This window comes from Otolemur garnettii, unplaced genomic scaffold (genome assembly GCF_000181295.1).
Source record: "Otolemur garnettii isolate 467f Iridium unplaced genomic scaffold, OtoGar3 scaffold00050, whole genome shotgun sequence".
In the NCBI taxonomy this organism is placed as follows: Eukaryota; Metazoa; Chordata; class Mammalia; order Primates; family Galagidae; genus Otolemur; species Otolemur garnettii.
Window position 1 is genome coordinate 6,373,307 of NW_003852445.1, and position 24,528 is coordinate 6,397,834.

At 38.8% G+C, this 24,528-nt stretch overlaps 1 protein-coding gene across 1 annotated transcript in view; it reads right to left on the minus strand.

The window, feature by feature from the left end:
* FSIP1 (fibrous sheath interacting protein 1) overlaps positions 1-24,528 on the minus strand; it is a 157,456-nt gene that overhangs the window by 95,860 nt on the left and 37,068 nt on the right. The window contains exons 8-9 of the mRNA XM_023514251.1: positions 22,221-22,379; positions 11,232-11,369 (exon numbers count right to left, since the gene is read on the minus strand). Coding sequence (XP_023370019.1) covers positions 11,232-11,369; positions 22,221-22,379 — 297 coding nt within the window. The remainder of the gene's footprint in view (positions 1-11,231; positions 11,370-22,220; positions 22,380-24,528) is intronic.

A 24,528-nucleotide genomic window follows, 5' to 3' on the forward strand; every position in this document is an offset into this window, starting at 1 on the left:
GTGAATTGTATTTCTATTCCACAGCACTGGTCTAGAATGTTAGTTCATTGTGTCAGGAGTCTTAGTACCATTTCTCGAATTGCAAACACTCAAGTGTTCTCTTTAAATACTAGTTCTTCATCACTGGCATTCCATAGGAGAGTTGCTCCCTCCATAACCCTCAGCAAAACACCTCCCACTCATTTCCTCACTCACTCCACAAATGACTTCTGTGCCTACTGGAAGCTCCAGATGTACTCTGAGTGCACGCTGCTCCTCGGGCACGGTGTTTTCTACCATGGCGCTCTGCCCCTCTGTGCCAGACTCACTTGAGGAATGGAGGGCATTTATCACCTGCTCCTGATGGTGGAAGGTGTAACTTTGAATTTGGGGCTTACATTCTCTTCCCCTAGTGCAAACACACTGAATGCATGGCAATTCCCCAGCAAACTTCACTAATTCCCTGAATTCCTCCAGTGCACGTGCAGGAAAGGTGCACCTGCATGGAAGTGGGCTACTATGTCAGCTAGGATTGTTTCCATAAACGAAACCTAACAACCTGCTGGGAATAAGGCTAGTTGGTTTATTTTTCTAACTCTGGCACGTGACTGTCCCAGAGTTTTATCAGTAAGGCAGAATGGTAAACGGGGTAGGCCATCGGTAATGTCTACCACAGCTATATTTTTACAAGTATTCTTGAAATTCTGTTAAAAAGCTAGGAATAAATGTCTAGAGAGAAGGAGATTACAGAAAAATCCAACTCTACAATCTTAATGTTGGACACAAAGGAGAAGGAAGCTTTGAGAATATAATGTCTACTACGTGAATCATTTATTTTTACTGCACTTGTATTTGTTTGAATAGTTCTGATAGCAACTTTCAGTATGAATTTTTGTTGACAGCAAAAACATAATCAACCTGTCAATCATAACTTTTCCAAAAGTTCAGTTCAAACAGCTGCCTAGAAAATTTCATCAGCCAGTAACAGGTTACTGTTCAACAAGGCCCCATTCTACTTGTATAATTTTATTTCCTTCTATTCCCTCCCACCCAAACTGGACAGAAGCAGGCCCTCTGTCCTGCTGGGACCACACCTACGGTGCATCTTACAAGGGGACATGTGACATTTACTAGGTGTAGAATATAAATATCTTAACACAATAATTAAGAAAATGCCATGAAGGCTATGTTGACCAGTTTGATGAAAGCATTTCAAATTGTATGTAAAACCAGCACATTGCACCCCATGATTGCATTAATGTATATACACAGCTATGATTTAATAAAAAAAAAACTATTAAAAGGAGTTCTTCCCAAGTCACTTGCAAAATACCAAATTCATGTCACAAATCTGATCCAATAGCAAATTCAGCATGCTACTCAAATGTAGGATGTCGTTAATAAGTACCACTGTCTTTGCCCTCTTTGCTTTTCAGTCACTGCCACTAGAAGACATTTTTTATTTGAAAAGACCCAGAAACCCAGCTTTTACCACCTCACAGATGTTGAGGCCCATGCCAAGGATGGGCAAGCTGCTCTGCCTCTGACTATTCCACCCTCAGCTAGGAGCGCTCACTCACTCCCCAAGCAGGCCATTCCCAAACAAAAACCTGTGGAAAGCCTGACCTGAATTCTTGTTTCAGCAAAATTCAATTCTAGAATGTCATGTATCTTTATGTTCTTGACAGAAAGTCAAAATTTTGTATGATTAATCCATATACTGATCTTTCTGCTCCCTAAAATGGCCCAAGCTTTCCCAAATCTGGTCCTTTCCCACAAAGTGTTTTCTTCCTACAAAGCCCAGCCCACCTCCACCAAGTAAAACCCTACTCATTCCCTCAGGGCTAAACTCAGATTTTGCACTTTCCACAGAGCCCTTCCAGAACTCTCTACTGTAACTGTTCTCTATTTTGAACAAATACTCCACTCTCCTTGAACTTCTCTCATAACATTTGTTTCGTTCTGCCTTGCCTCTCCCACTAGATCAAAAGCTTGACTCCACACTTTCGGCAGAGAGTTTCATACATGGTATAAATTTGTTTCCCTTCAAACAAATCTAGGTTCATCTTTTTCTGTTCGATTGAACAATTGAAAGTAATCTTGTGGCTCGGTGCCTGTGGCTCAAGAGGCTAAGGCACTAGCCACATACACCTGAGCTGGCGAGTTCAAATCCAGCCCAGGTCCACCAAACAACAATGACAGCTGCAACCAAAAAATTGCCAGGTGTTGTGGCAGATGCCTGTAGTCCCAGCTACTTGGGAGGTGGAGGCAGGAGAATCGCTTGAGCCCAGGAGTTGGAGGTTGCTGTGAGCTATGATGCCACAGCACTCTACCGAGGGTGAAAGCTTTTTTCTCAAAAGAAAAGAAAAGAATCTTGGGCAGCATCTGTGGCTCAAAAGGGTAGGGTGCGGGCCCCATATGCCAGAGGTGGTGGGTTCAAACCCAGCCCTGGCCAAAAACTGCAAAAAAAAAAAAAGAAAGAAAGAAAGAAAGTAATCTTGCAACATCATTGACGATGATGGGTTTTTAAATCTGGTCATGAATTATGACGCTCAAGATAATAATCAGCTCATCGATTTACATTTTGAGGTCCAGAGAAAACTATTACAAATATCTGAAGGGCTAGCCCATGGCTTTGAGCAGAGAGGAAAGTGTTTAGACAAGGCATTCACTATGCAGCCCATTGGTCCCCACGTAAACTCAGCAGCAGAATCTAGCAGTTCTAGTTAAAGACTCTTGAACATCTAACGTTGGATAAACAGAATTCGTGAACCAAAAAATTAGAACAGAAAATTTTTGTACCATTCCCAGTGGGGTTCCTATTTAAACCGTAACTTTAAATAGCAAGAAGTTTTAGAATAACTGGGACATTTCAATGGTTGGTGATGAAAGCAGGTGAAACCAGAGATATGTCTGAAAATTGAGGTTATATGATAATAATATTCACATCTGCTTTTGATTCCAATGTGAGCTTAATTTCTAACAAGAATCATTGCAGACACAAAATAATGATTTGTTGCTGATGACCAGTGCACATGCAGAGAACTGTGGAGAAAGAGCTTTGGTTTCTACTAGGCTGAACTATACAAAGTGGCCAATACTTTTTTTTTTTGGACCTATGAAAAGAGCAATTACATGATGTGGTTCAAACTAATTTTTTTTTTTTTTTTGCTTCTTTCTTTTTCAAACTAATTTTTTAAAACTGTGGTACTTTATATTGCTTTAAAATTATAATTGAGAATTTTTTTATTGGTATCAAGAAAAAATACAGAGGGTGCCAAAAAATATATACACATTTTAAGAAATGAAAAACCAGTGTTAAAATTGTACTACTCAATATATACCAATAACAAAAGATTAATACAAGTCACATAGAGAACCTCATAATTGGAGAAATAAAACATGACTTGAGTGTTACAAATTTAATACAGTCTTTTCCTTTCATAAAATGTGTATACATTTTTTTAGCACCCTCTAGTCTATATGTAACCCCTGAAAGCAGGGGGAAACGTATCAGGCATTAAAAGAATGAAAAGCAAGCCACAAACAGGGAAAAAAATATCTGTGTGATTCGTGTGTGTATCGCATATTATAATTTTTATAGCACTCATAGAGTTATACTTAATAATTTATATTAGCTATTTATTGAAGGATATACATGTATTTGTTCCAAATAATGTAACTACACCTATGGCACACAGCCTTAACCAATGAACTTTGAAACCTAATTCAGAAATCAAAAGGTGAGTTATGCTAAAAACCTAACTAGCCTCATTACCTGTTTCTGAACCCCCTGCTCAACAAGAACACTTTAAAAAAAAACAGGTAATACTATAAAACGAAGTTGTCATCGTAATTTTCATTTTTAAGGTGCCTTTCATGATGTGGCACATTATCATTCAGAAATAGCACAGTGGCCATGCCTTCTATGACAAGATCAAGTCTGCATTACCATAATCTACAAGAAAAACCCTTAATCATTTTTAAAATATTCTTACAGGAAGAATAGAAAGTATATTTATAACCCTCATTTGTTCCAAAATGAATTTAAAACTGAAATCTACTAATGTATTTTACAAATGGATTCAACATTATAGTTGAAACAAAATAAGTTAATGAGAAAACATCCATTTACCCTTCAAATCTTTGTCCCAAACCACTCCAGCTAATAGTGTTTTCAATTTATCCCAAATTATATTGAAATATTATACATAGCAAGTAACTAAAAGTTACTGGCTCATTAATTCATTCTAGAGTACTTCCAGCATTAAATGTTACTATTCTGTTTGAAAGGAATTTTGTCCAGATTTCTGCATCATATGATACAGAAATGTATGTGTTAATAAAAATTTGATGTTCTACTTACTTGTTGCAAACTGTGCCTATGATTAAGAGCACAGATTTTTTTAAAGTTTATCTGTTAATGTACAACGCTCACTCTCAGAATTTCATAGCCAAATACGTGGCATTGTTCTTATACCCACCTGCCATCACCTACAGAAGGAAGAACAGAAGTTACACATCCTACCCAAAAAATGCCAATTGTATGTGGCAATGTTATTCCACCCATCTTTCTACAGGCAGCCACATCTGAAAAAAAAAAAAGATTAAAATAATTTCTAAATAAAATAATTTCTAAAATAATTTCTAAATAATCTAAATAATGATACCAAAGAGAAAGTGTAACTGTTTTTCCAGTTCAGGCCTTAGTTAACGTATGAATACCAAAGCACACTAACTGGTCTTCCTGTCTAACCACAAACATGTCAGGTTTGTTTGGAGTTTTGTTGACTTTGGAAAACACGTCTATCCAGTTGGTAACAGCTTAAAGGTCCTAAAAGGAAGCCTACATTTGTGGGTGGCCACAAATCTTAGCTGAAAATTGGCTGAGCTGCACAGATGATGTACTTAGAGAGGATGAATTTACTGAAACGCACATGGATCGAGGTGTCAGAGGAATTGGGCTTCTGATGATTTTTGAAAATCATTTAACTGTTTAAGACTTTGGTTTCCATGGCTCGGCGCCTATAGCTCAACCGGCTAAGGCGCCAGCCACATACACCTAAGGTGGTGGGTTCAAATCCCCAGCCCGGACCCGCCAAACAACAATGACGGCTGCAACCAAAAAACAGCTGGGCGTTGTGGCAGGCACCTGTGGTCCCAGCTACTTGGGAGGCAGAGGCAGGAGACTCGCTTGAACCCAGGAGTTGGAAGTTGCTGTGAGCTGTAATGCCACGGCACTCTGCCCAGGGGGACAGCTTGAGGCTCTGTCTCAAAAAAAAAAAAAAAAAAAAAAAAAAGACTTTGGTTTCCAATCTGTGGAACTGTTCCACATGACCTCTAAACCCCTTCGCCTCTCACATTCTAGAATTCTGATTCTATAGCATGTTTAACAATCGAGGGTAGACTCTCCATCCATTCTCTGGGCAAAAGAAATTCTCCAGTCTCCTCACTGGGGTCCATATATGCTTATACCAGGTTAAATGACAGAGCATGTCGAAATAAGAATCTGAATGCAAGGATTTATCATCCTTTGTGAACCACATTCTTATCCTCAATGCTCAGCAACAGAGCTTAGAGTGCTAAACATTTTGATGCAATAATAACAATGCAGTTCACCCAACAAGGCCAAGCTCAGTGGTTTCCAGGAAACTGAAAAGGGAAAGAATGTGGATAGAAATACCAGAGACATCAGATGATGAAAAAAATGAATGAAGTTCACAAGAAAGACACAAGAAAGACCTGAAAAGTGTGATCAATGCAACTGGAATGACTGGAAGCAGGGAAGCTTTTCCTAACAATACTAACAAAACATCTTGGAGTATATTTTCTCATTCGGCAATGAGATAAAATCGGGTTGATGATCCTTTCTTTAAAAATACTAAATAAATACCAAAATTGATTCTTTTGATTTGTAAAAGGTAGAATCATTATGCAACTTTATTAAAGGCAATTTTACCTAACCCTAGAAGTTAAAACTGTTATTTTTTAAAAAAAATCCTTATCAGATTTTCCTGAGAACACTCAATGGATGCCTCAGAAAAAATAGACAAAACATGAATTATTATTATTATTTAAATTATTTGAAAGCCCATCATTATGTTAATGCTTAAACTATCTATAAATAAAACAATGAAATAAAATTGCCTCAGTTATGATTTCCTTTCTTTATTAATAAAAGCAATGTAATAGAAAGTAGAAAAGGATCTAATAAAGCTAAGCTATTAGCACATATTCTGTTCCCTTTCATGTTTCCAAAAGCACATGTAGTGAGAAGAAGATGGAATCAGGCAGGCTGGGGCGGACACGACACAGCTGGTCAGGTGGGTTTAGGTCCTGCCTGACCTCACCGTCTCCCATTCTTACTGTTTTATAAATTTCGTTTTCACCCTAAAGATGCCTATCTTGAGTGGTTTAGGTGGATTGATGTAGGAGATTAATTTTGAACTGGAATGTTGTAATAAGTCACTGAGTTATGCTGATCATTATTTGGAATAAGGGTTGGTATGGTCTTTGCTTTGAACTTTTATGTATAAAACCGTGATTTTGGAAATAGTAGAACAGAACAGTCTTGGAGAGGCTGCTCTCACTGTTCTCCAGAATCCCAACCTTCTGACCAAGTTTGGTGACCTATCCCCGCCTCTACATGTTGGCTGACAGTGATGGGCAGCCGGACACCCATCGTCTAGTACCCTTTTTAGCATACATACACTAATACATTAAGGTACACAGCATATACATTATGCAGTTCTAACTGATAAAATCTATCTTGAATTTTAATTTTGATGTTTCATACTATGCATTTCCAATTAAAAGTCTTATACTGACAAAGTCCATGTACTTGTCATTTTTATCATCTTACTATAGTATTAAATGGGTTAATAATATGCAAATTGCTTTGGCATTCCCTTACGTGAGAGCATTTAAGTTGTTTTCTGTTTTGTCTGCTTTGATTTTGGTGTTATCTGATTTGTCTTGGGTGTTATTACTTTGAAAATGTTCCTAAAAATATAATCATACAGGTCAAAAATATAAATAATGTTATAACTGTTGTTATATCTATTAGCTAATTGCTTTCCAGAGGAAAAAATAACCAATTTTTAAAGCTACCAATAAGGTTCAAATATTGCCGTCCCCACCTCTGTGCCTCTCCAAGCTCATAATTATATCACACTAATCATTATTTTCGCTGATCTGACAAGTGTATATACTGCCGACAGTTTGAATGTGAATTTCAACTGCTGGTAAGACCAAACATGATTCCTTGTGACTCACTCTATATTTTTAAAGACCATGAGAGACAGTAAACAGTGAATTTTGCATGTATCAATGACTTTCACATTTTTAAACACTAATTTTTTCCTATTTACAAATGCAATATATGTATATTACAGAAAGTCTGGGATATGGAAAAAAGCACAAGAAATAATATAAAAATCAGGGCAGCACTGTGGCTCAGTGAGTAGGGCACCAGGCCCATATACCAAGGGTGGCGGGTTCAAACCCAGCCCTGGCTAAACTGCAACAAAAAAATAACTAGGCATTATGGTGGGCGCCTGTGGTCCCAGCTACTCGGGAGGCTGAGGCAAGAGAATCACCTAAACCCAGGAGCTGGAGGTTGCTGTGAGCTGTGACTCCACAGTACTCTACCGAGGGCGACAAAATGAGACTCTGTCTCTAAGAAAAAAAAAAAAGAAAAGAAAAGAAATAATACAAAAATCACCCATGATCCCCACATACCTTTTTTTTTTTCTTTGAGAAAGTGTCTCACTTTGTCACCCTTGGTAGCGTGCCATGGTATCATTATCTCAAAGTAACCTCAAACTCATGGGCTCAAGCGATCCTCCTGCCTCAGTCTCCTGAGTAGCTGGGACTACAGGTGCCCACCACAATGCCCAGCTATTTTTTTTTTTTTTAGAGATGGGGTCTCGCTCTGGCTCAGGCTGGTCTTGAACTCATGAGCTCAAGCAATCCACCTGCCTCAGCTTCTCAGAGTATTAGATTACATACAGGCATGAGCCCCTGCACACTTTTCCCTTTAAGCAGTGTGTATTACAAAAAGTAAATTTTCTTTCTTCACCTCCCAATCCAAGCCCATCCCCACTAAAAGTAATCACCATTAAGCACCTGGTATTGTCCTAGAATTTTCTATGACTCTATAAAAATGGAATCACATTAATCATTGTCTTCTGCAATAGACTCTTTTTCTTTAATACTCTATCAGAGATATCTTTTCTTTTGATAACCATATGGTTATCTGTGTATGTATACTATGTTATGACTGGGTCAAAGAGTGGCTAAGGGGTCCCACTTGATATCTGGGGTACATATATTACACTTACTTATTTTTTCCATTTATGGTCTCTTAGGTACCTACCATGAGTTCCCTTGCCCCTTTCATCTGCCATTGCAGCCACCCAACTCCTTTTCACCCCTGCTTCAACTCACCACTGCTTATCTCCAACTTCGGTGAATTGTTGAGGGTTGTCAGAGCAGTCCCCCAGCCTGGTTGACTGGCTGCATTTCACGACAGGGTTTCCAGCCTCAACTGGGCTATTTTCAAAGTTAACAGTGTTTTTTCATCCTCACAGGGCCTACCCACTCCTTTTCTACCCTTCTTCAATCTTTACTCTCCACCTCTTACCACACAACTTAAACTCTAAGAGTAAGGAGAACATTCTCTCACCTTTTCTTTACCCCTAAACCTGCCTTTCTTGGCCCACTTTTCCTTCCTTTCATCCTGATCCAGGAAAAGGGCATCTTGGTTCTTCTCCAAGGCTACCCCCTCCATCTTCAATTCTGTCTTCTATACTATATCCTCCCTCTCCTTCCCTAGAAACAAGCTTATGAAAGTTCCATATTAATAATAAAAACAACAATTCTTCTAGCAGCCATGGCACAACCTTCCTCTACTTATGAGGCTGCTTTCCAGGGCCCCTACCTGTTTACTAAATCTCATTAAATTTGTGAGCGTCAATCTCATTTCATTGTGTCTACTTCCCTTATGCTCCTAATAGCTAAATCCATTGATACCAACAATACCACACCACCTACATAAACTAAATCAAATCCCCCAATCTTGACCAAGACAAATGTGTACCTGCAGCCTCAGCCTACTATCTGAAATACAGAATTAAGTTACTTTTCCAGCCTTTACTGACAAATCAGTCCTAGGATCCAGCTGTCTCCAGGAATTCCTGCCCCTGGGGCTCCTGTATTGCCCCTTAGCTAGCTATGCCTTCCCCCTTCCATCTCTAAGACTAGATATGGATTTGATCCTTATGCCACGAATGGCTGAAGATTGCCTCTTTTACCCAAACCAGCAATCTTCAAAGGATACTCCATGCAGGAGGAAAAATAAGACAAAATTGGAGAATTTGCCCTTTCCAGAAGTTATGATTCAGAAACCATATTCTCTGGTTGGTAGGCAATGGATTAATTTTTTTTAAATAAAAGACAGTTTCATGTTCTCCTAAAAATTGTTAGCAAACTTTGGAACCAAAATTCCAAAAGTAATTTTTGATAGATTTTTTAAGCCTATTAATACCAGAGATTTAAAAAGCACATAAACTGATACCATATGTTATAAATAACATCTCTTCTCATCAAAAATAAGTATAGCAAGAATCACAGGCAAAGAACAGGGGTCATATAGCACCATTCCCTTGACTGCAAAGTTGTAATGAAATCAAGTCTCTAAGAAACTAAGTAATTTACTCAAGGTCATAGAGCAGGCTACTGATAAAACTAAAACAAGGACTCAAATCTCTGAATTCCCAACCCAAAAAGGACCTAGATGTCTGTGAGGTACAGTAAGTTTGGCAGAGTTTGAATGAACACAGTCCCTTAAAAAGTCACCTCGCACACACTATGAATCCACAGAATATTATAAAAAACTAAGAAATTAGAACTTAAAAATAATGCAGATCAATATTCATGTGCCTTTATTGTTCAGATAACAGCCTATGAAAATGTTAACTTAAAACACAAAGCTGTGAAATTAAAATTTATATGAGGAAGCCCAAACATTTTACTCATGAATATTACTTGTTATAAAAAGTTTATCATATTTTAATTAACAAAAACAGTATTAGCCATGAAAAACAAAGAGCAAATAATTACCAAAGAGGCAATATAGTACAGTTGCTAAATGCCAACAGTTTGAATCCCATGTCCTCCACTTACTAGCTATATAACCTTGAAGAAGTTACTCAATCTCTCTTTGCCTCCATTTCTTCATCTATAAAATAAGGATTGAGAGATTGTGGTAGATTGAGAGTAGTTCCGAAGACTAGATGATTTAGTATTTGTAAAGTATATAGAATAGTGACTGCTGCATCACTGGTACTCAATAACTGCTCTTTTCCACTCATATATTTTTCTTTTCTACTTAGATAACAACCAACTCTTGATAGTTGACATATCCCTTTAAGTTTAGCTAAACTCCATAAGGCACTGGAATAATATATAGGATTTCTTACAGGATTCAGGTTTTAAAATAAAAGTTAAATAATAGTAGAGACATGGTGGGAAAGAATAGATACATGTCCAAGACATGTGATAGATGGTCAGTGTCCTAGCCCGTTAGGGATGCTATAACAAAATAAACTGGGTGGCTTATAAATAATGGAAATATATTTCTCCCAGAGCTGGAAGCTGGGAAGTACAAGATCAAGCAACTGGCAGATTCAGTATCTGGTAAGGACCTGTTTCCCGGTCCATAGATGGTGCCTTCTCACTGTGTCCTCATGTAGTAAAAGGGGTGAATGAGTTCCCATGGGCGTGTTTTATAAGGCCCTAATCCTACTCATGAAGGCTCTACCTTCATGACCTAATCACCTCTCCAAAGACCCTACATCATAATACCATCACCTTGGACCTTAGGATTTCAACATAAATTTGGGAGAAACACAAACATCCAGACTTTACAGTCAGAAATCTGGAGAATCCATTACGGAGGAAAGGTCTTGCCTACCCTGGATTAGCAGATGTGGGGTAAGAGGAAGGCAGATGTGGGCTGAAAGGAAGTGCCAATAATTTCCAAAACCATCAAACTACAGATATTTATCACATCAAGTAGGCAATAACCTATCACCACCACAACTACTGTTGGCCAAAAGTCCCAGTCCACTTCCTTATCACTCCTTCTACTTCTTCACCATATCAACGCGGTCATAAAACACTCAAGGGAGCCTGAAACCTTCTGTAGTACATTGTTGGTTCCAATTAAACTTTAAATAGAAGAGATTTACCACATTTTCCTTCATCTTTCTCAGCTTTTCATCTATCTCTCTCAGCCGATTTTGCTGATCCCGGTGCTCTTTGGTGTTCCTAAGTACCTTTTCTCCTGGAGTGATTTCCACATTTTTTTCATTGTCAAGTTCAGATTCCTAATTTAAAAAAAGAAAAGAAATCATTAACAGGCTGAAAATGAGCTTCACATACCACTCCAAAACAACTGAACCTTGAGAGTCAGCTTTGTTTCTCAAACAATATTTCTTCCCTTCAAAACAGTATTTTTAACTCTCTAAGAGTTTTCCCATGTGAGGAGGTAAAGGTCCAACTGTACATAAAACAAGCAGGAAAATGAAACCAACTTCCACAATCATCTGGGAAGCAGGGAGATACAGTGAAAAGCAGCCTGGCCAGGAAGTCAGGACCTGGGTTCCGATCTCTGCTCTGATGCTTATCAGCTTGAGACCTTGGACTTTTCTCTGGACTTCAACTCCATCATATATAAATCATTAGGAAAAAACCTGCCCATCTGTTAGTAGAGGTGGCTATGTAATGCTGGGAAGAAAACTGGACTTGATAAAGGGAGTTTTGAATCTTGGCTCTAACTGGTTCCCAACTAAAATAACCTTAGGGAAATCAATTAACTGCTTTGAGTTTCAGTTTCATCATCTGTAAAATGATAATAATAATAGATCTAGGCTAAATGTCATCACAGCACATAGTAGGTATGCAACAAATCTTCATACCTAACAAATGTGAGCTGAATATGTTCCATGGAAAGAATCAGTATTATCGAATGAAAATGCTCCACTGTTCTCTGTAAGATCTGTATTGACAGAACCACATTCTCCCAAAGTTCATGTTTGTTCCAGGTGATAAAAACAGGCATATCCTGACACCAAATCAATCTCTAGCTAATACTAAACTTCCTCTCTGTCTCCCACAGATCTGCCCTGGGTTGCCATGCAGGTAACCAGCAAGAATGATATTTTTTAATTTGCTCAAGCCAGAATTCTCTTACAGGATCCCCATTCCTTACATACAATTGGTCACCATTTTGGTAACTAGTATTTCTTTAATCAGGGTACTTCTTTCTTTCTCCCTCTCTTAGTTCAGACATCCTTATCATCCACCAACAGTTTTCAAACTCCAGTGCGCTTCAGAATCACCCACAGAACCTGTGTAAAAGTGTAAAGGTGCACCTCCACCCAGGAGCTTCTGACTCAAAAGTAAAAGCTAAGGACTGGCGATCTGAAGCACAATTTAATCATTAGTTACTGCTGGAGCCTCGCAACTGATCTCAGTGCTACCAGTTGCCCTGTTCCCTCCACTCTTTGCAGAGAAGCCACAGAACAAGATTCAAAGTCTTCACCCTGGGCCCTGCTTCACCAAAGCCTGGGCCCTGCTTATTTCTTAAGACTAAGGTGACCAGACGTCCTGCTTTTGCTGGGACAGTCCCGATTTTTAACAATTTGTCCCACATCCCGCTGTGTTTTTAAAAAGTCCTGATTTTTGGAAATGAAAAGGCTAATGTAAACTCCCTAGTCCCCTCCCGGGCAAGGTCGCCCAGGTAGACCGGTGCCCTACTCCTTTGAGCCACAGGCTCTGCCCTATACATACTTTTTTTTTTAATGTATTATATTTGTAAATTGTACTTATGTTGAAATTTAAAATATATATATTACAATACTATTTTTGCATTCTATGAAAATTTTTGTTGCTCCGTATAGACCACATTTTTAACTAAGAATCCCCCCACCACCCCACCACCCCTGTCAATGGTGTCCCGCTTTACCAATGTTAAAATCTGGTCACCTTACTTAAGACTCATCTCTCATAGCTTAAGCCTCAGACTTAAAACCTCAGCAAAATTCACTGCTTACAGCTCACTCTCCAATAGCCCATGCCTCTACAACTCCTCATGGAGACTGCAGCCATTTTGAGCCCAGCTCATGCATATCTCCAGGGAATATAAAATATTCCCTGAAATATTCAGGAAGGACACACTATTCTCTCAGCCATGCCACATGTTCGTGGTCCTTTACTGCACTTACCACACTGTCTCTGCCTACATAGTGACATGACTGGTCCCACTCTGTATCTCAATGCAAACTATAATCCTGAAGCAAGATAAGCACTGTCCAATAGTCTGAATTTTGGTTGTCAGAACTTTGATATCTACTAATGTTTGATTAAACTAGTAATGAATTTCAATGAAGTTCACACTGTATGTAATTCTAGTGAGTCAACTATTAAAGACTGCATTAATTTCAAGAAGTGATTCTTTGACATTTTGCTTTACTCCTTACTTCTGTTAATTTCAATCTCTAGAAGCATCCAGGAGTTAAATTACTATCAAATATTTTTAAGAAAAAAGACTAATATTAGAGAGGAGTTTGGAGAAAATGGTATCAAGGTCTCTTTGCAATGTTAAGCATCCAGTATTTTAAGAATTTTTATGAAGATTTATCTGTTATGAAGCAGAATACACAGTGATCTGAAAAATGTCCACACTGGATTTCATGTGTGAATGAAAATCACTTTTTAAAAAGAAAAGAGGAGGGTTGGCACCCGTGGCACAGTTCTTACAGTGTCAGCCACATACACCAAGTCTGGTGGCTTTGAACCCAGCCCAGGCCTGCTAAACAACAATGACAACTACAACCAAAAAATATCCAGGCATTGTGGCAGGCACCTGTAGTCCCAGCTACTTGGGAGGCTGAGGCAAGAAAATAGCTTGCCCATGAGTTTGAGGTTGCTATGAGCTGTGACGCCACAGCACTCTACCAAGGATGACATAGTGAGACTCTGTCTCAAAAAAAAAAAAGAAAAGATAAGAGGATATGATTTTAATAATCTACAACTATAACTTTTTAAAATCTTGGGGCAGACAAAGAGAAGACAAAGAAAGAAAAAAATTATAAATTGAACTTAACATTTTACTTTTGCTTATCCAAAGCTACCATTAAGAAAATTGATAAGCCACAAACTGACAGAAAATGTTACCTACACACAAATCTGACAAAGGACTTGCATATAGAACATATAAGGAATTCCTACAACTCATAATAAAAATAATAAAAGAGATAAAAATAATTAATAAAAAAGAATCAAATTATGTAAAGACTTACACAGATGCTTCATAGAAGCAGCAATGTGAATGACAAATAAGCACATGAAAAAGTCCTGAAGATCCTTAGTCATCAGGGAAATGCAAATTCAAACACAATGAGGGCCTCTTTGCCTTATGTTGAGACAATGGAGACCATTCCCTGTCTATGGCAAGTACTCCTGCTTTGTAAACTTTCTTACTCTGTAAACCCATCTTTCTCCTTTTCAATAAAACTTCCTTGTCTTGCTAAAAACAAACAGAAAAAAGCAGACCACACACACAATGAGCTATTACTACACAACCAACAGAATGGCTCAGATTAAAAAAAGTTTTTTAACACCAATCATTGGTAGGGTGACCAGATTTTAACATTTGTAAAGCGGGACAACATGGCTGGGGGGGTGGGGCGGGGGCAGGGCAGGGCAGGGCCTGACAACAATGCAAACTTTGATAAGCAGTTCTCAATAATCACTTCTCAACAATTATTTGTTATTATTATAGTTTAACATATAAAATTAACAAAAATAATATAAAACTCATATTCTGGTGAAATAGCCACATGACAGTCGAAAACCGTATATTCCCTTCCTGTTCTCCCGCCCATTTGTGCATTCTTTCCAAAAATCGGGACTTCTTTAAAACGCCACGGGACATGGGACAAATTGTTAAAAAGCAAGACTGTCCTGCCAAAAGCAGGACATCTGATCACCCTAATCATTGGACATGTGTGAAATAAGAGGAACTCCCATATGTTGTTGATAGGAATACATAATGGTATAACCACTTTGAAAAACCACTTGACAATTTCTTAAAAAGTTAAACATTTATCTATCCTATGACCCAGAAGTCCCACTCCTGTGAATTTATCAAAGAGGAATTAAAATGTATGACTCAAGCCCTGGACATAATCGTTCTTAGTACCCTAAATTGAAAATAGTCCAGGAGGCCATCAACAGGAAAATGCTATACTATGGTGAGCACCCAGCACAAGCTGAGACAGAGTTTTTCCCTTTCATATCTGTCTTCTGGTTACATCCAGGGGTCAGGAACTTGTGGCCTTCCAGATCCTTGAATGCAGCCTTTTGACTGAATCCAAATTTTACAGAACAAATATCAGGAGACTGGAGGACAGAAGGACAGAGGGTTCTGGATATTTTTCCCATCGCGTCCCTGCATTGGCACCACAGTTTTGGCAGCAAAGTAAGCCTGAAATATACAGGGTTTTCTCAGATTCAACTAAATATTCACACTCATATCTCTCAGAGGCCACACTTTGATCTGTTCTACTCAATAGGTATATGACAGGGAACATGGCACCCCTTTCAATGGCAGTGTTTGCTGCAGTCCTTGTCATAACAATAAAAGTCCAAAGGAACCCACACTATCTTTAAATCCTCATATATCACAGAAGGCATCATCTCTTGAAACCACCCCATAAGCACAGAATCCAGGGACCTGGTAAGGGACCAGCCTCACCCCAAGAATCACTGCATTTGGAAATGCCTGACATATGGTTGCCCCATCAAGCCAAGAGGTTTTTAGCCGAAGCAAAGTTGCCTCCTAACATAGTTGACATTCCAACTTCTATTAGACTGCCAGGGAAACAGAGCTCAAAAATTAACTACAGCTCAAATTCTCATGCTGACAGAGGGTCAGGGTGGTTCCCTTTTGTCCACACTCTCTGTCATTACAGCTTCAGATGGACAGTTCTTCCACCACAACTCCATATCTCACTGGGAGCCTGTAACACTTTTCTTCCTACTATTCAATGTTGCTAATCTCTAGGCATTCCTGCACCTTGGTTAGATCCTTCAAATCTATAAAATAGTCCCTTCATTCAATTATCTTTGAATCCAAGCTGGGTGTTCCTTCTCTTTCTTCTCCAGAACTCTAACTGGTATACCATTTATGTGCGTGAGAGAGAGTGTGTGTGTGTGTGTGTGTGTGTGTGTGTGTGTAGAGATACTGGAAGGAAATCTAACAAATCTTGGTAAAAATCTTGATTATTTTATCTTTTTTTCTTACCCTTTTTTGTAGTTCCTGATTTTCCCACAACAAACACATACCAATTTAATAAGCATAAAAGTCATTTTTTAGTTTTAAGACGATATTCTATTAAGGCTATTTTTGCTTTGCACTGACAATGTGACTCTCCATACCCAAGTGGCGTGGATAGTCCTCAAAATTAGATTTTAGCTCCAGTTCAGCTAGTATAAATGGCTATGTACTTTGAGGAAGTCACCTCCTCTTTCTGGGTCTCAATTTCTTCTGAGAAAGTTTCTTCCACTTCTAAGAGCTTATAAGTCTATAATTCTCTACAGTTATACCCAAATGATTTGTAAGATCTTTCCTCGGGCATGGTCTCTGATAGCATGACTGTATAGTTCAAATGTCTGAAGAGTAATGTAAGTGAAATGTAATGAAAGGTAATGAAAGCAGAGGTCAAGAGAGAACGAGAAAAGGTGACCATCGATGGTGGCAACAACCCCTCAGGTACATATCAAAAAGCTCTGTCGTGCCACAGAGAGGTCCTTTTCTCACAGCAAAGAGCCAACCCGTACTGTGTATTTTCATGATCATTAGGAAATATCTTGATTTCCCACAGTAGAAATGTTAAGCAGATTCTCTGAGCAATGCATAATTTCTGAGTTTCTGAGTCATACAAGGATGCTTTTAAGAAGAATTCAGGAAACGCTCTGTCCAATACACACAGAATGTCTAAGGAAGCCCACAAGAAGAGAACTGTCCCTGAGTTCAATAGATATTTGTTGATTTGACTAATTGATTGCCAAGGGATTCTGAGTCCATCCTTAGAAAAACATTGTGGTGTTGACTGAGCCCACAGGGGTCTTTGAAGCTAAATAAACTCATTTTCAAAAGTCAAACACAGAGGAAATTACCCACAGCTCCCTAAGTTATCTGATATGCAAATGAGGCTGCATTAAGGGCTGGAAAAATACAAAACCATCTAACTCAAGCCAGCTTGTTCTTCACTTTCAAGCTAATACCTTTCCATAGGCTACTGCTAGGAATTATTTCCCTTCATTACTCATAGATGGATCGTTTGCCTGACGGTACCAAAAGTGGGGGAAAAAGTCTCTCAGGCAGATTGTTCTTATCACCCTGGAGTAGTGCCATAAAACAAAAGAAATCTTGACTACAGGGAAGGCTTAACACACAAAAAAACAGAGAAATATAAACTTCAAAGTAATCTTTAAAGCATAGGTGGTAAGTACAATTTCCCTGCTTTAACCTATGAAGGTCTGACAGTTTAGCGTTAGAGGCAAAGACCTCTGTAATAAATTCTTGATTATTCTTCAGTCCCCAAATCCATGCTCCTGTAGTACACTTCTACAGGTTTTGGAAATGAGTAGATGGTCAGTAAGATTTCTGTGCGTATGGCTAGCACACATTTAAAAATTCCGAGATTTCTGCCCTCATCCAGTATACTGAGCACATTTCAGATCAAGTAGCCTCCATACCCATCATTAGAACCATACAAATCCTTGGGCTCAAAAATAAAACATCTTTCAGGATGACATGTCTAACAGTGGTCTAGACGTCCTCAATTTTAACTAATATTGAGACAGAAAGAGACTAAAAGAAGTTAATTGTGGCTTTCAGCAATAATAGCATGATCTTGGCATGAAAAGAGATGAATACAGCTATAATTTTCCTCCATCAAATGTTTGTTAATATTTTAGTGATCTTACCAAATTGTGTACAACTAAATCAATATTTTAACAACAAGAAAATTAATCAAATTAAGGAGGATCTTTATGTTCAATTAAACAAGTTGGTCTAAGAACAAAGAAATGCCTCTTGTTCCTGAGAAGCCATTTCTAAAGACCTTAGCCCAACCAGAAAAAAAAAAAAAAGAAATTCTAAGCATGAACTGGAATTCCAGATTTAGTAACACTGATTACAGGAGAGATGAATAAACTATGCTTTTTTTTAATACAAGAGCCCAATTGAATAGAATTTTATTATTGAAACCAGTTGCTGAGAATTTAAGAAACTGATTGCTTACATAACTCCTCTCTCTCTTGACTATTTCTGGAGAAAGCTGGAATCTAATACATCTACGAATAAGAAATATAGTAACTAAATTGTGCAACATCACTCAATTTTATGGTGGGATTTACCATGCGTGGAAAGAACTAACTGATTTGTTGGGTGGTTAGGAGATGGATACAAAAAGGTATGCACTGCTAAACCACAAATCTTAAGAAAAAAAAAATTGTTTCAATTAGTTCTTTTGCTCAGATGAAATGAAAATAAAAAGCAGATGTAAAAACTGCAACCACATGATATTATTCACATTACAGAAATAGCACTAATACGTAGTATGCCATTCTTTCTTTGGATGTGACCACATCCTTTGTATTACACGAAGGAAATCAGATGCGTGAAAGCCTTTGAATCATTGCCACCAGGTGAAGCGCCAGGCCTATTTGAGAGCGTCAGAACCTGTAAGCTGGTAAGGAGAAGCAGATTGCTTCTCTGCCCTCTTCACGACAACCAGCACTGCCTGAACCTCTGAGCCACGTTTCTAGAGTCCCTCCGACTAGTCTGACTTGGCCACATTCATCATCTTAAGTTTTTGTGCTTGCCGATTTAGCACCTTGTAGTGACCAAAGACAGAGACGTCAGAAAGTCTGTGTGTTTCAACTTGTTCAGGCAACTGTTTCCTTGATGAAAGAAAGAAATGGGAGAGAGAGGGAGAGGGAGAGAGAGCGAGATGGGTCTTCAAAGGCGTTTTTTACTACGACTTCATGAGAAAGCCTTTCCTTTCCCTGTGCTCCATACCATACCTTTCTCTACTTTCCTGGGCCGGTCCCGAGCTCAGCGCCCTCCTGTGGTGGTTCTTATAGCACAGCCGCTCCTCAACCTGCGCCACGTTTCCATCGTGTCCTGTGTCCTACAGGCTCCTTGAGGCCAGAGACAAGCCTCACCCCAGCCTGTATACTCCACATGAGCCACCACAGCATCTCCTATGATAGAAGGAGCCCTTCAAAAATGTACTGGCGGCCTGTGCAGGGGCTGGACAAGTAACATGAACGCATGGACAGAGCCTCCGGGCCCGCCAGGCCAGGTGGAGCAGTGGACACCGCAGCCAACCAGAGTCCACGCCCCACAGGAAGACCGGCTGCCCCTCAGCTCCGCCCAGCAGCTGTCTGCCAAGGATTCAGGTCTAACGTTACCACGTTTGCTCATTTTTCAAGAGGGAAACTAGAAATTTGTATTTTAATTTTTAAATGTTGGCTTGAAAAATGTTTAATCCCTTTGGGGGCTAAAAGAAACCCATTCTGGGAGATTAATTTGCCCCACAGGCCATCACTTTGCAGCCTCGTGATGTCTACGGCAGAACTCCTGCCCCTTCACTAGTCCTCCTCCTCTGTCCCTCACGGACGGAAAAGGACTTTCTGGATATTCCTCCACTGTGCTCTCTCCCTCTGCTCTGAACCATCGCAGCACTTAACTTGCAGCCTTCTGCACTTAGCTACACTTAGCTCTGCTGTCTTGTACCACGGTTATCCAGTATACTCAATACCTTCCACGAGGAAATAAGTTCCTACATCACTCATTATTTATTATTATTATTATTATATCATCATTGGTTGAGTTCTATGTCAGCCACTGTGCTAAGTCCTTTATGTATATTAACTCAGCTATTCTTTATAAGAATCCCAAAGAGTATATTCCTATTTTATAAATGAGGAAATTGAGGTTTAGAGAGCTTCTAATCACCATCTGAGGCCACAGAACTAGCACACAATAGAGCCCAAACTTGAAGTGAGGTTTTTTTCACTAAAAAGTATTATGTTTGCCTGATTCATCTTGAAGTTCTCTGCAATTTCTTACATCCAGGGAGTACTCGATTAATAATTGTTGAATTGATTGTTTAAAAACAGAAATTTATATTCCACTTGAAAGACATTCTTTCTTAAGAAGCATAGAGAAAAACTACTCCTGATTTAATGGTTTGTGGAAGAGTTAAAAATAAAAATCAAGGGAATATGCACTATGAATATTTGCGGTTCAGCAATAGATTGGAGTCCATTCATCAACTAAATAGATACACAAGGTTTATCCAAGATACAGTGTATTTATTCAAAAAGTATTCCAATCCAAAAATAATATGCATAAAAAAATTGCCATGGTAGCATTTCTCCTTTGAAAATTCAATGTGCAATGCTGGTTTTAGTTAGAAATAAGGAAATTCCAAGAGGAAATTGAACAAAGACTCAAAAGATATTCTTTTTTGCATGCAACAAGCATCAATGATTTCTTTTCAACAACTATGATAGTACATTTCTGTTTCTGCATCCAAAGGGAGTCCCAAAATGCAGTTTTCCTCTTTTCTTCCTAAATATACGTTGTTTGACATAAAAATACATAATCTGAGTATCTGAACAAAGTAACGAGCTGATTGTCCTTCTCATCATTTTTTAAATATCTTATCTGAACCATAAATACGGACTCTGAAAATGCTATTTAGATGATGATGATACAATCTGACCATATCCATGCTTTATTTGATGTCCTGATGTCTAAACAAATCTCTAAATGCTCAGTTTCTTTCAAGAATAATATTTGACAGCCATGAAAAAGACATGTCCTAGCTTTAAGATCATTTGTTCATCTTTGAGATTCCAGCTACCCTTGAAATCTAACATTAAAAAAATCAGCTGAAACATAAAAAGAACAAAGAATATCTCTGAATAATTTCATTACCCCATCTAGGATTTCTCTTTTCAAGAAATGAAACCCAGTAACATAAACAAACTAGCCTAATTCGTGTTGACATCTTGGGGGGTACATTTAAGTGGGGACAAAGATTCCAGTTCTCTCTGTTTTCCAAGAACTCTGATCCCAATGCAGGATTTGAATTAATGGCAGGAACAGAGTCACCACTACTGCTGTCTTCGGAGGTCAGGAGCAGCTGTGTCTGTCTCTTAGAAACATCACTGAAGGAAGCCAAGAGGGCTCCCAAAAAGCTTGGACAGAGAGTTACCGCACTTTCTTTGGAACATTGTGATACTGTTCCTTTACCCTAAGATAGTTCCAAATGGCTTGAAGCCACATCCCTAACCTTTATCTGATAGCTTAGAGAAAGAACTCACTATAAATCAGAAGTATTACCTATAGGTTACTGAGATTTAAATCTTCTGATGGACCAAGAAAATCTCAGCCATCGACAATTATACAGAAAATGATATGACAAAACTTTTACAAAGCTGGTAGGGGGTTAGCAGAATGATAGAAGCTCAGATGTTTTCTCTGTAGTCTACCACCCAACCCCAAACTAGATCTCATGAAGTACTGAAATAGAAAAGCCGAGAGCTGGCCCTACCCTCTACCAGTTTCATAAAAGGACATTTGAGGAAACTACTGAGAGAAAAAACACATTCATTTGAAAACTCTCACAGGAAAGACGTCATCGACATAATGAGTTTCACTGCTTGATGTTCAATTAAAGGAGCTAGAAGAATACGGCAGAGTAAGGGACAAGTGGCTGCCATCGTGAACACCTAGTACCAGAGGAACAAAGAAAAATAAGGTTCTCAAAGGACTCATGAGGGCTACATCAATTTCTTCTCTCTTCTCTACTAATCATGACCAAGAATCAGCTTAAATTACAGAGATACAATAATATTAAAATAAATATTTCCTCAGTGACCCCATCCCAGAAAATTACAAAATGAAATAAAAATATCTAGAAAGTGGAGGTAACCAAAGGGAAGTATACGCTGTATATGCAGTATTTAATGAACTAAATCACTGCAGTCCTAATCAGGTAAAAAGGAATTGGTTAACACACAGATTGTGAGGTTGTGTGACTAACTTAAACATAAATCTGAACAGTTTTGTGCTCTTGAATTAAATATACCTGATCAATCTGATTTTTGAGTCCTGGAGAAAAGCTGGAAATTGCTGGGGAGGCTTCAGAGAGCTCTTGGAGTTTTGAATTGATTTCAGCAAGCTGCTGGTGCTGGGCAGCTGCAAGTGTGTATCCTTCTCCTGGGACCAGCCATTGAGATGGATCACCCTAAGAGGAAACAGAAGTCACCAAGTTACCAAGTCCATGCTGTATTTTTGCCAAAATAAAAAACTTCCACACAGCTGCATTAGTGCTGGAGACTTCACAAAAACAAACAAACAAATAAATAACAGAGTTAACACTGGGGTCATGAAAGAAAAAAATAAAATAGTTTATGGTGTTTCATCTGCTAACCCTGGATGTAGAGTATCTTCTTAGATTTTTGCAGACTTTTCCACCTCTAGAATAAATCTCTTTGTCTGACAGTCTGGTTCTCCAAACATTCTCTATTTGCTACTTTCTAAAACAATTTTATGATATGTCAAATAGGAAGAAATCACACTTACTCCATTATGGAACATGGTATTTTCAAACTTTGTCCCTTAAAAGTAACATAGGGTCTCTAAATTCACTTGTTTGGCTGCTTGGGTTTAATGAACATACCTGATCATCTAACTCTTACTCAAATAACACTAGTCTTGTATTATCTTTTAAAACCCATCCTGAATGCCTACACTGCACAGGTACTGTGCTGAGCACTGGTGAATCAATATGAATCACAAAGTTCTGCCCTTCATGAGTTTTCAATCTCTTGGCAGCAAAAATTTTAAGAAGGTGTGAAGAGTGCTGGGAAGCTGTGGACACCATGGGAACCAATGAGAGTCAGCTTACCTCTGTGGACAGGAAAGAACGAGGAGATGAAGTGGTCGGAAAAAGCTTCCTGGAGAGAATTGGACTTTAATGAAAGAAACACAACAGATTCTGCACTTCAAAGTGGGAACCAGAAAGAGCAAGACTGGAGGCAGAAAGACCAGTTAAGAAGCAATGGCCATGGGGAGGGGGGTGGAAGGGTGGAGGGAGGGTGATTGGTGTGGTCACCTCTATGGTTTATCTTACAAGGGTACAAGTGAATCTTTCTAAAAGCAGAGTATGAATGTCTTAACTCAATAACTAAGAAAATGACATGAAGGCTACGTCAACCAGTTTGATGAGAGTATTTCAAAATGTATATGAAAACACCACACTGTACCCCGTGACTGCATTAATGTACACAGCTATGATTTAATTTAAAAAAAAAAAGAAGAAGAAGAAGAAGCAGCAATGGCCATAAAGTAGAACAAAAGTGATGAGTGCCTGAACTAAGAAATGTTCTCTGGAACACAAAACATGGAAAAGATTCCAGAGATACTTAGGAAATAGAATTTAAAGAATTTGGAGATAACTTTTTGTAAGAATAAAGGGAGAATTAAAAATCAAGGATAAAAAACACGTTCTTGATTTTGTGAACTAGGGGGATGGAGGTCACATGGTCTAAATTAGAGAATATAAATGCAGTAGGTTTAAGGAGGAAAATGATGATGAATTCTTTGCAACTTTATGAAAGTCACAGGCATCCCTAGGATGTCTGCAGATTACGTTAGGGAGTAAAATATTGTTATCTGAAGTTCAAGATAAAGACCCAGGATTGACTAAGTATTGTGGATTCAGCACTTATCCATAGTGGTTCAAACTCCTGGGACTACGAGAATTCATGGGGTCACTCAGGGAAATAGGCAGTGAAAGAAGAGGACAGAAGAATCATGAATGCCCTGTAGAATAAAGGGCCAGATGAGGGCAAAGATGCCTAAGAATTTTATACTCTTATACGCTTTGCTTCTGTGATGCTAATACCAGGATTCAAACCCTAGGTGGTAACCAGAAGAACTAGAGGCAAAAACTTGGGCAGAAAGGCTTTTCTGTTTGTTTCCTCCTAAACAGTCTTGCTAGGGGACAGATCCCCACCAGACACTCCTTCTCCCTATCCACTGGCATCAAGAAAACAAGCAAATGGCCCAGATTCAACCCAATCAGAAGCAGGCCCCCTAAGCTTTGAATCTTGAAGGCAGATGCAAAGATGCAAAGAAAGGATTAATGGCGACAGCAGTTACGGTGAGAATTCAGCATTGGCAGCAGTGATGGCAGCAACAGTGACCATCGATCAGAGGCAACTGTATGGTGGTTGTGGTGCTGGAATAGCCCCTAACCAGCCTGTTCCATACGTTTCTGGCTTACTTGACGTCTGCCTGGTTAACAGACCTGGCTCTCCAGACTAGAGTCTGTAAGCTACTCCAGTCTCCCAGTAAATTCGTTTTCTGTTGTTTTAGCCAAAGTCCATCTC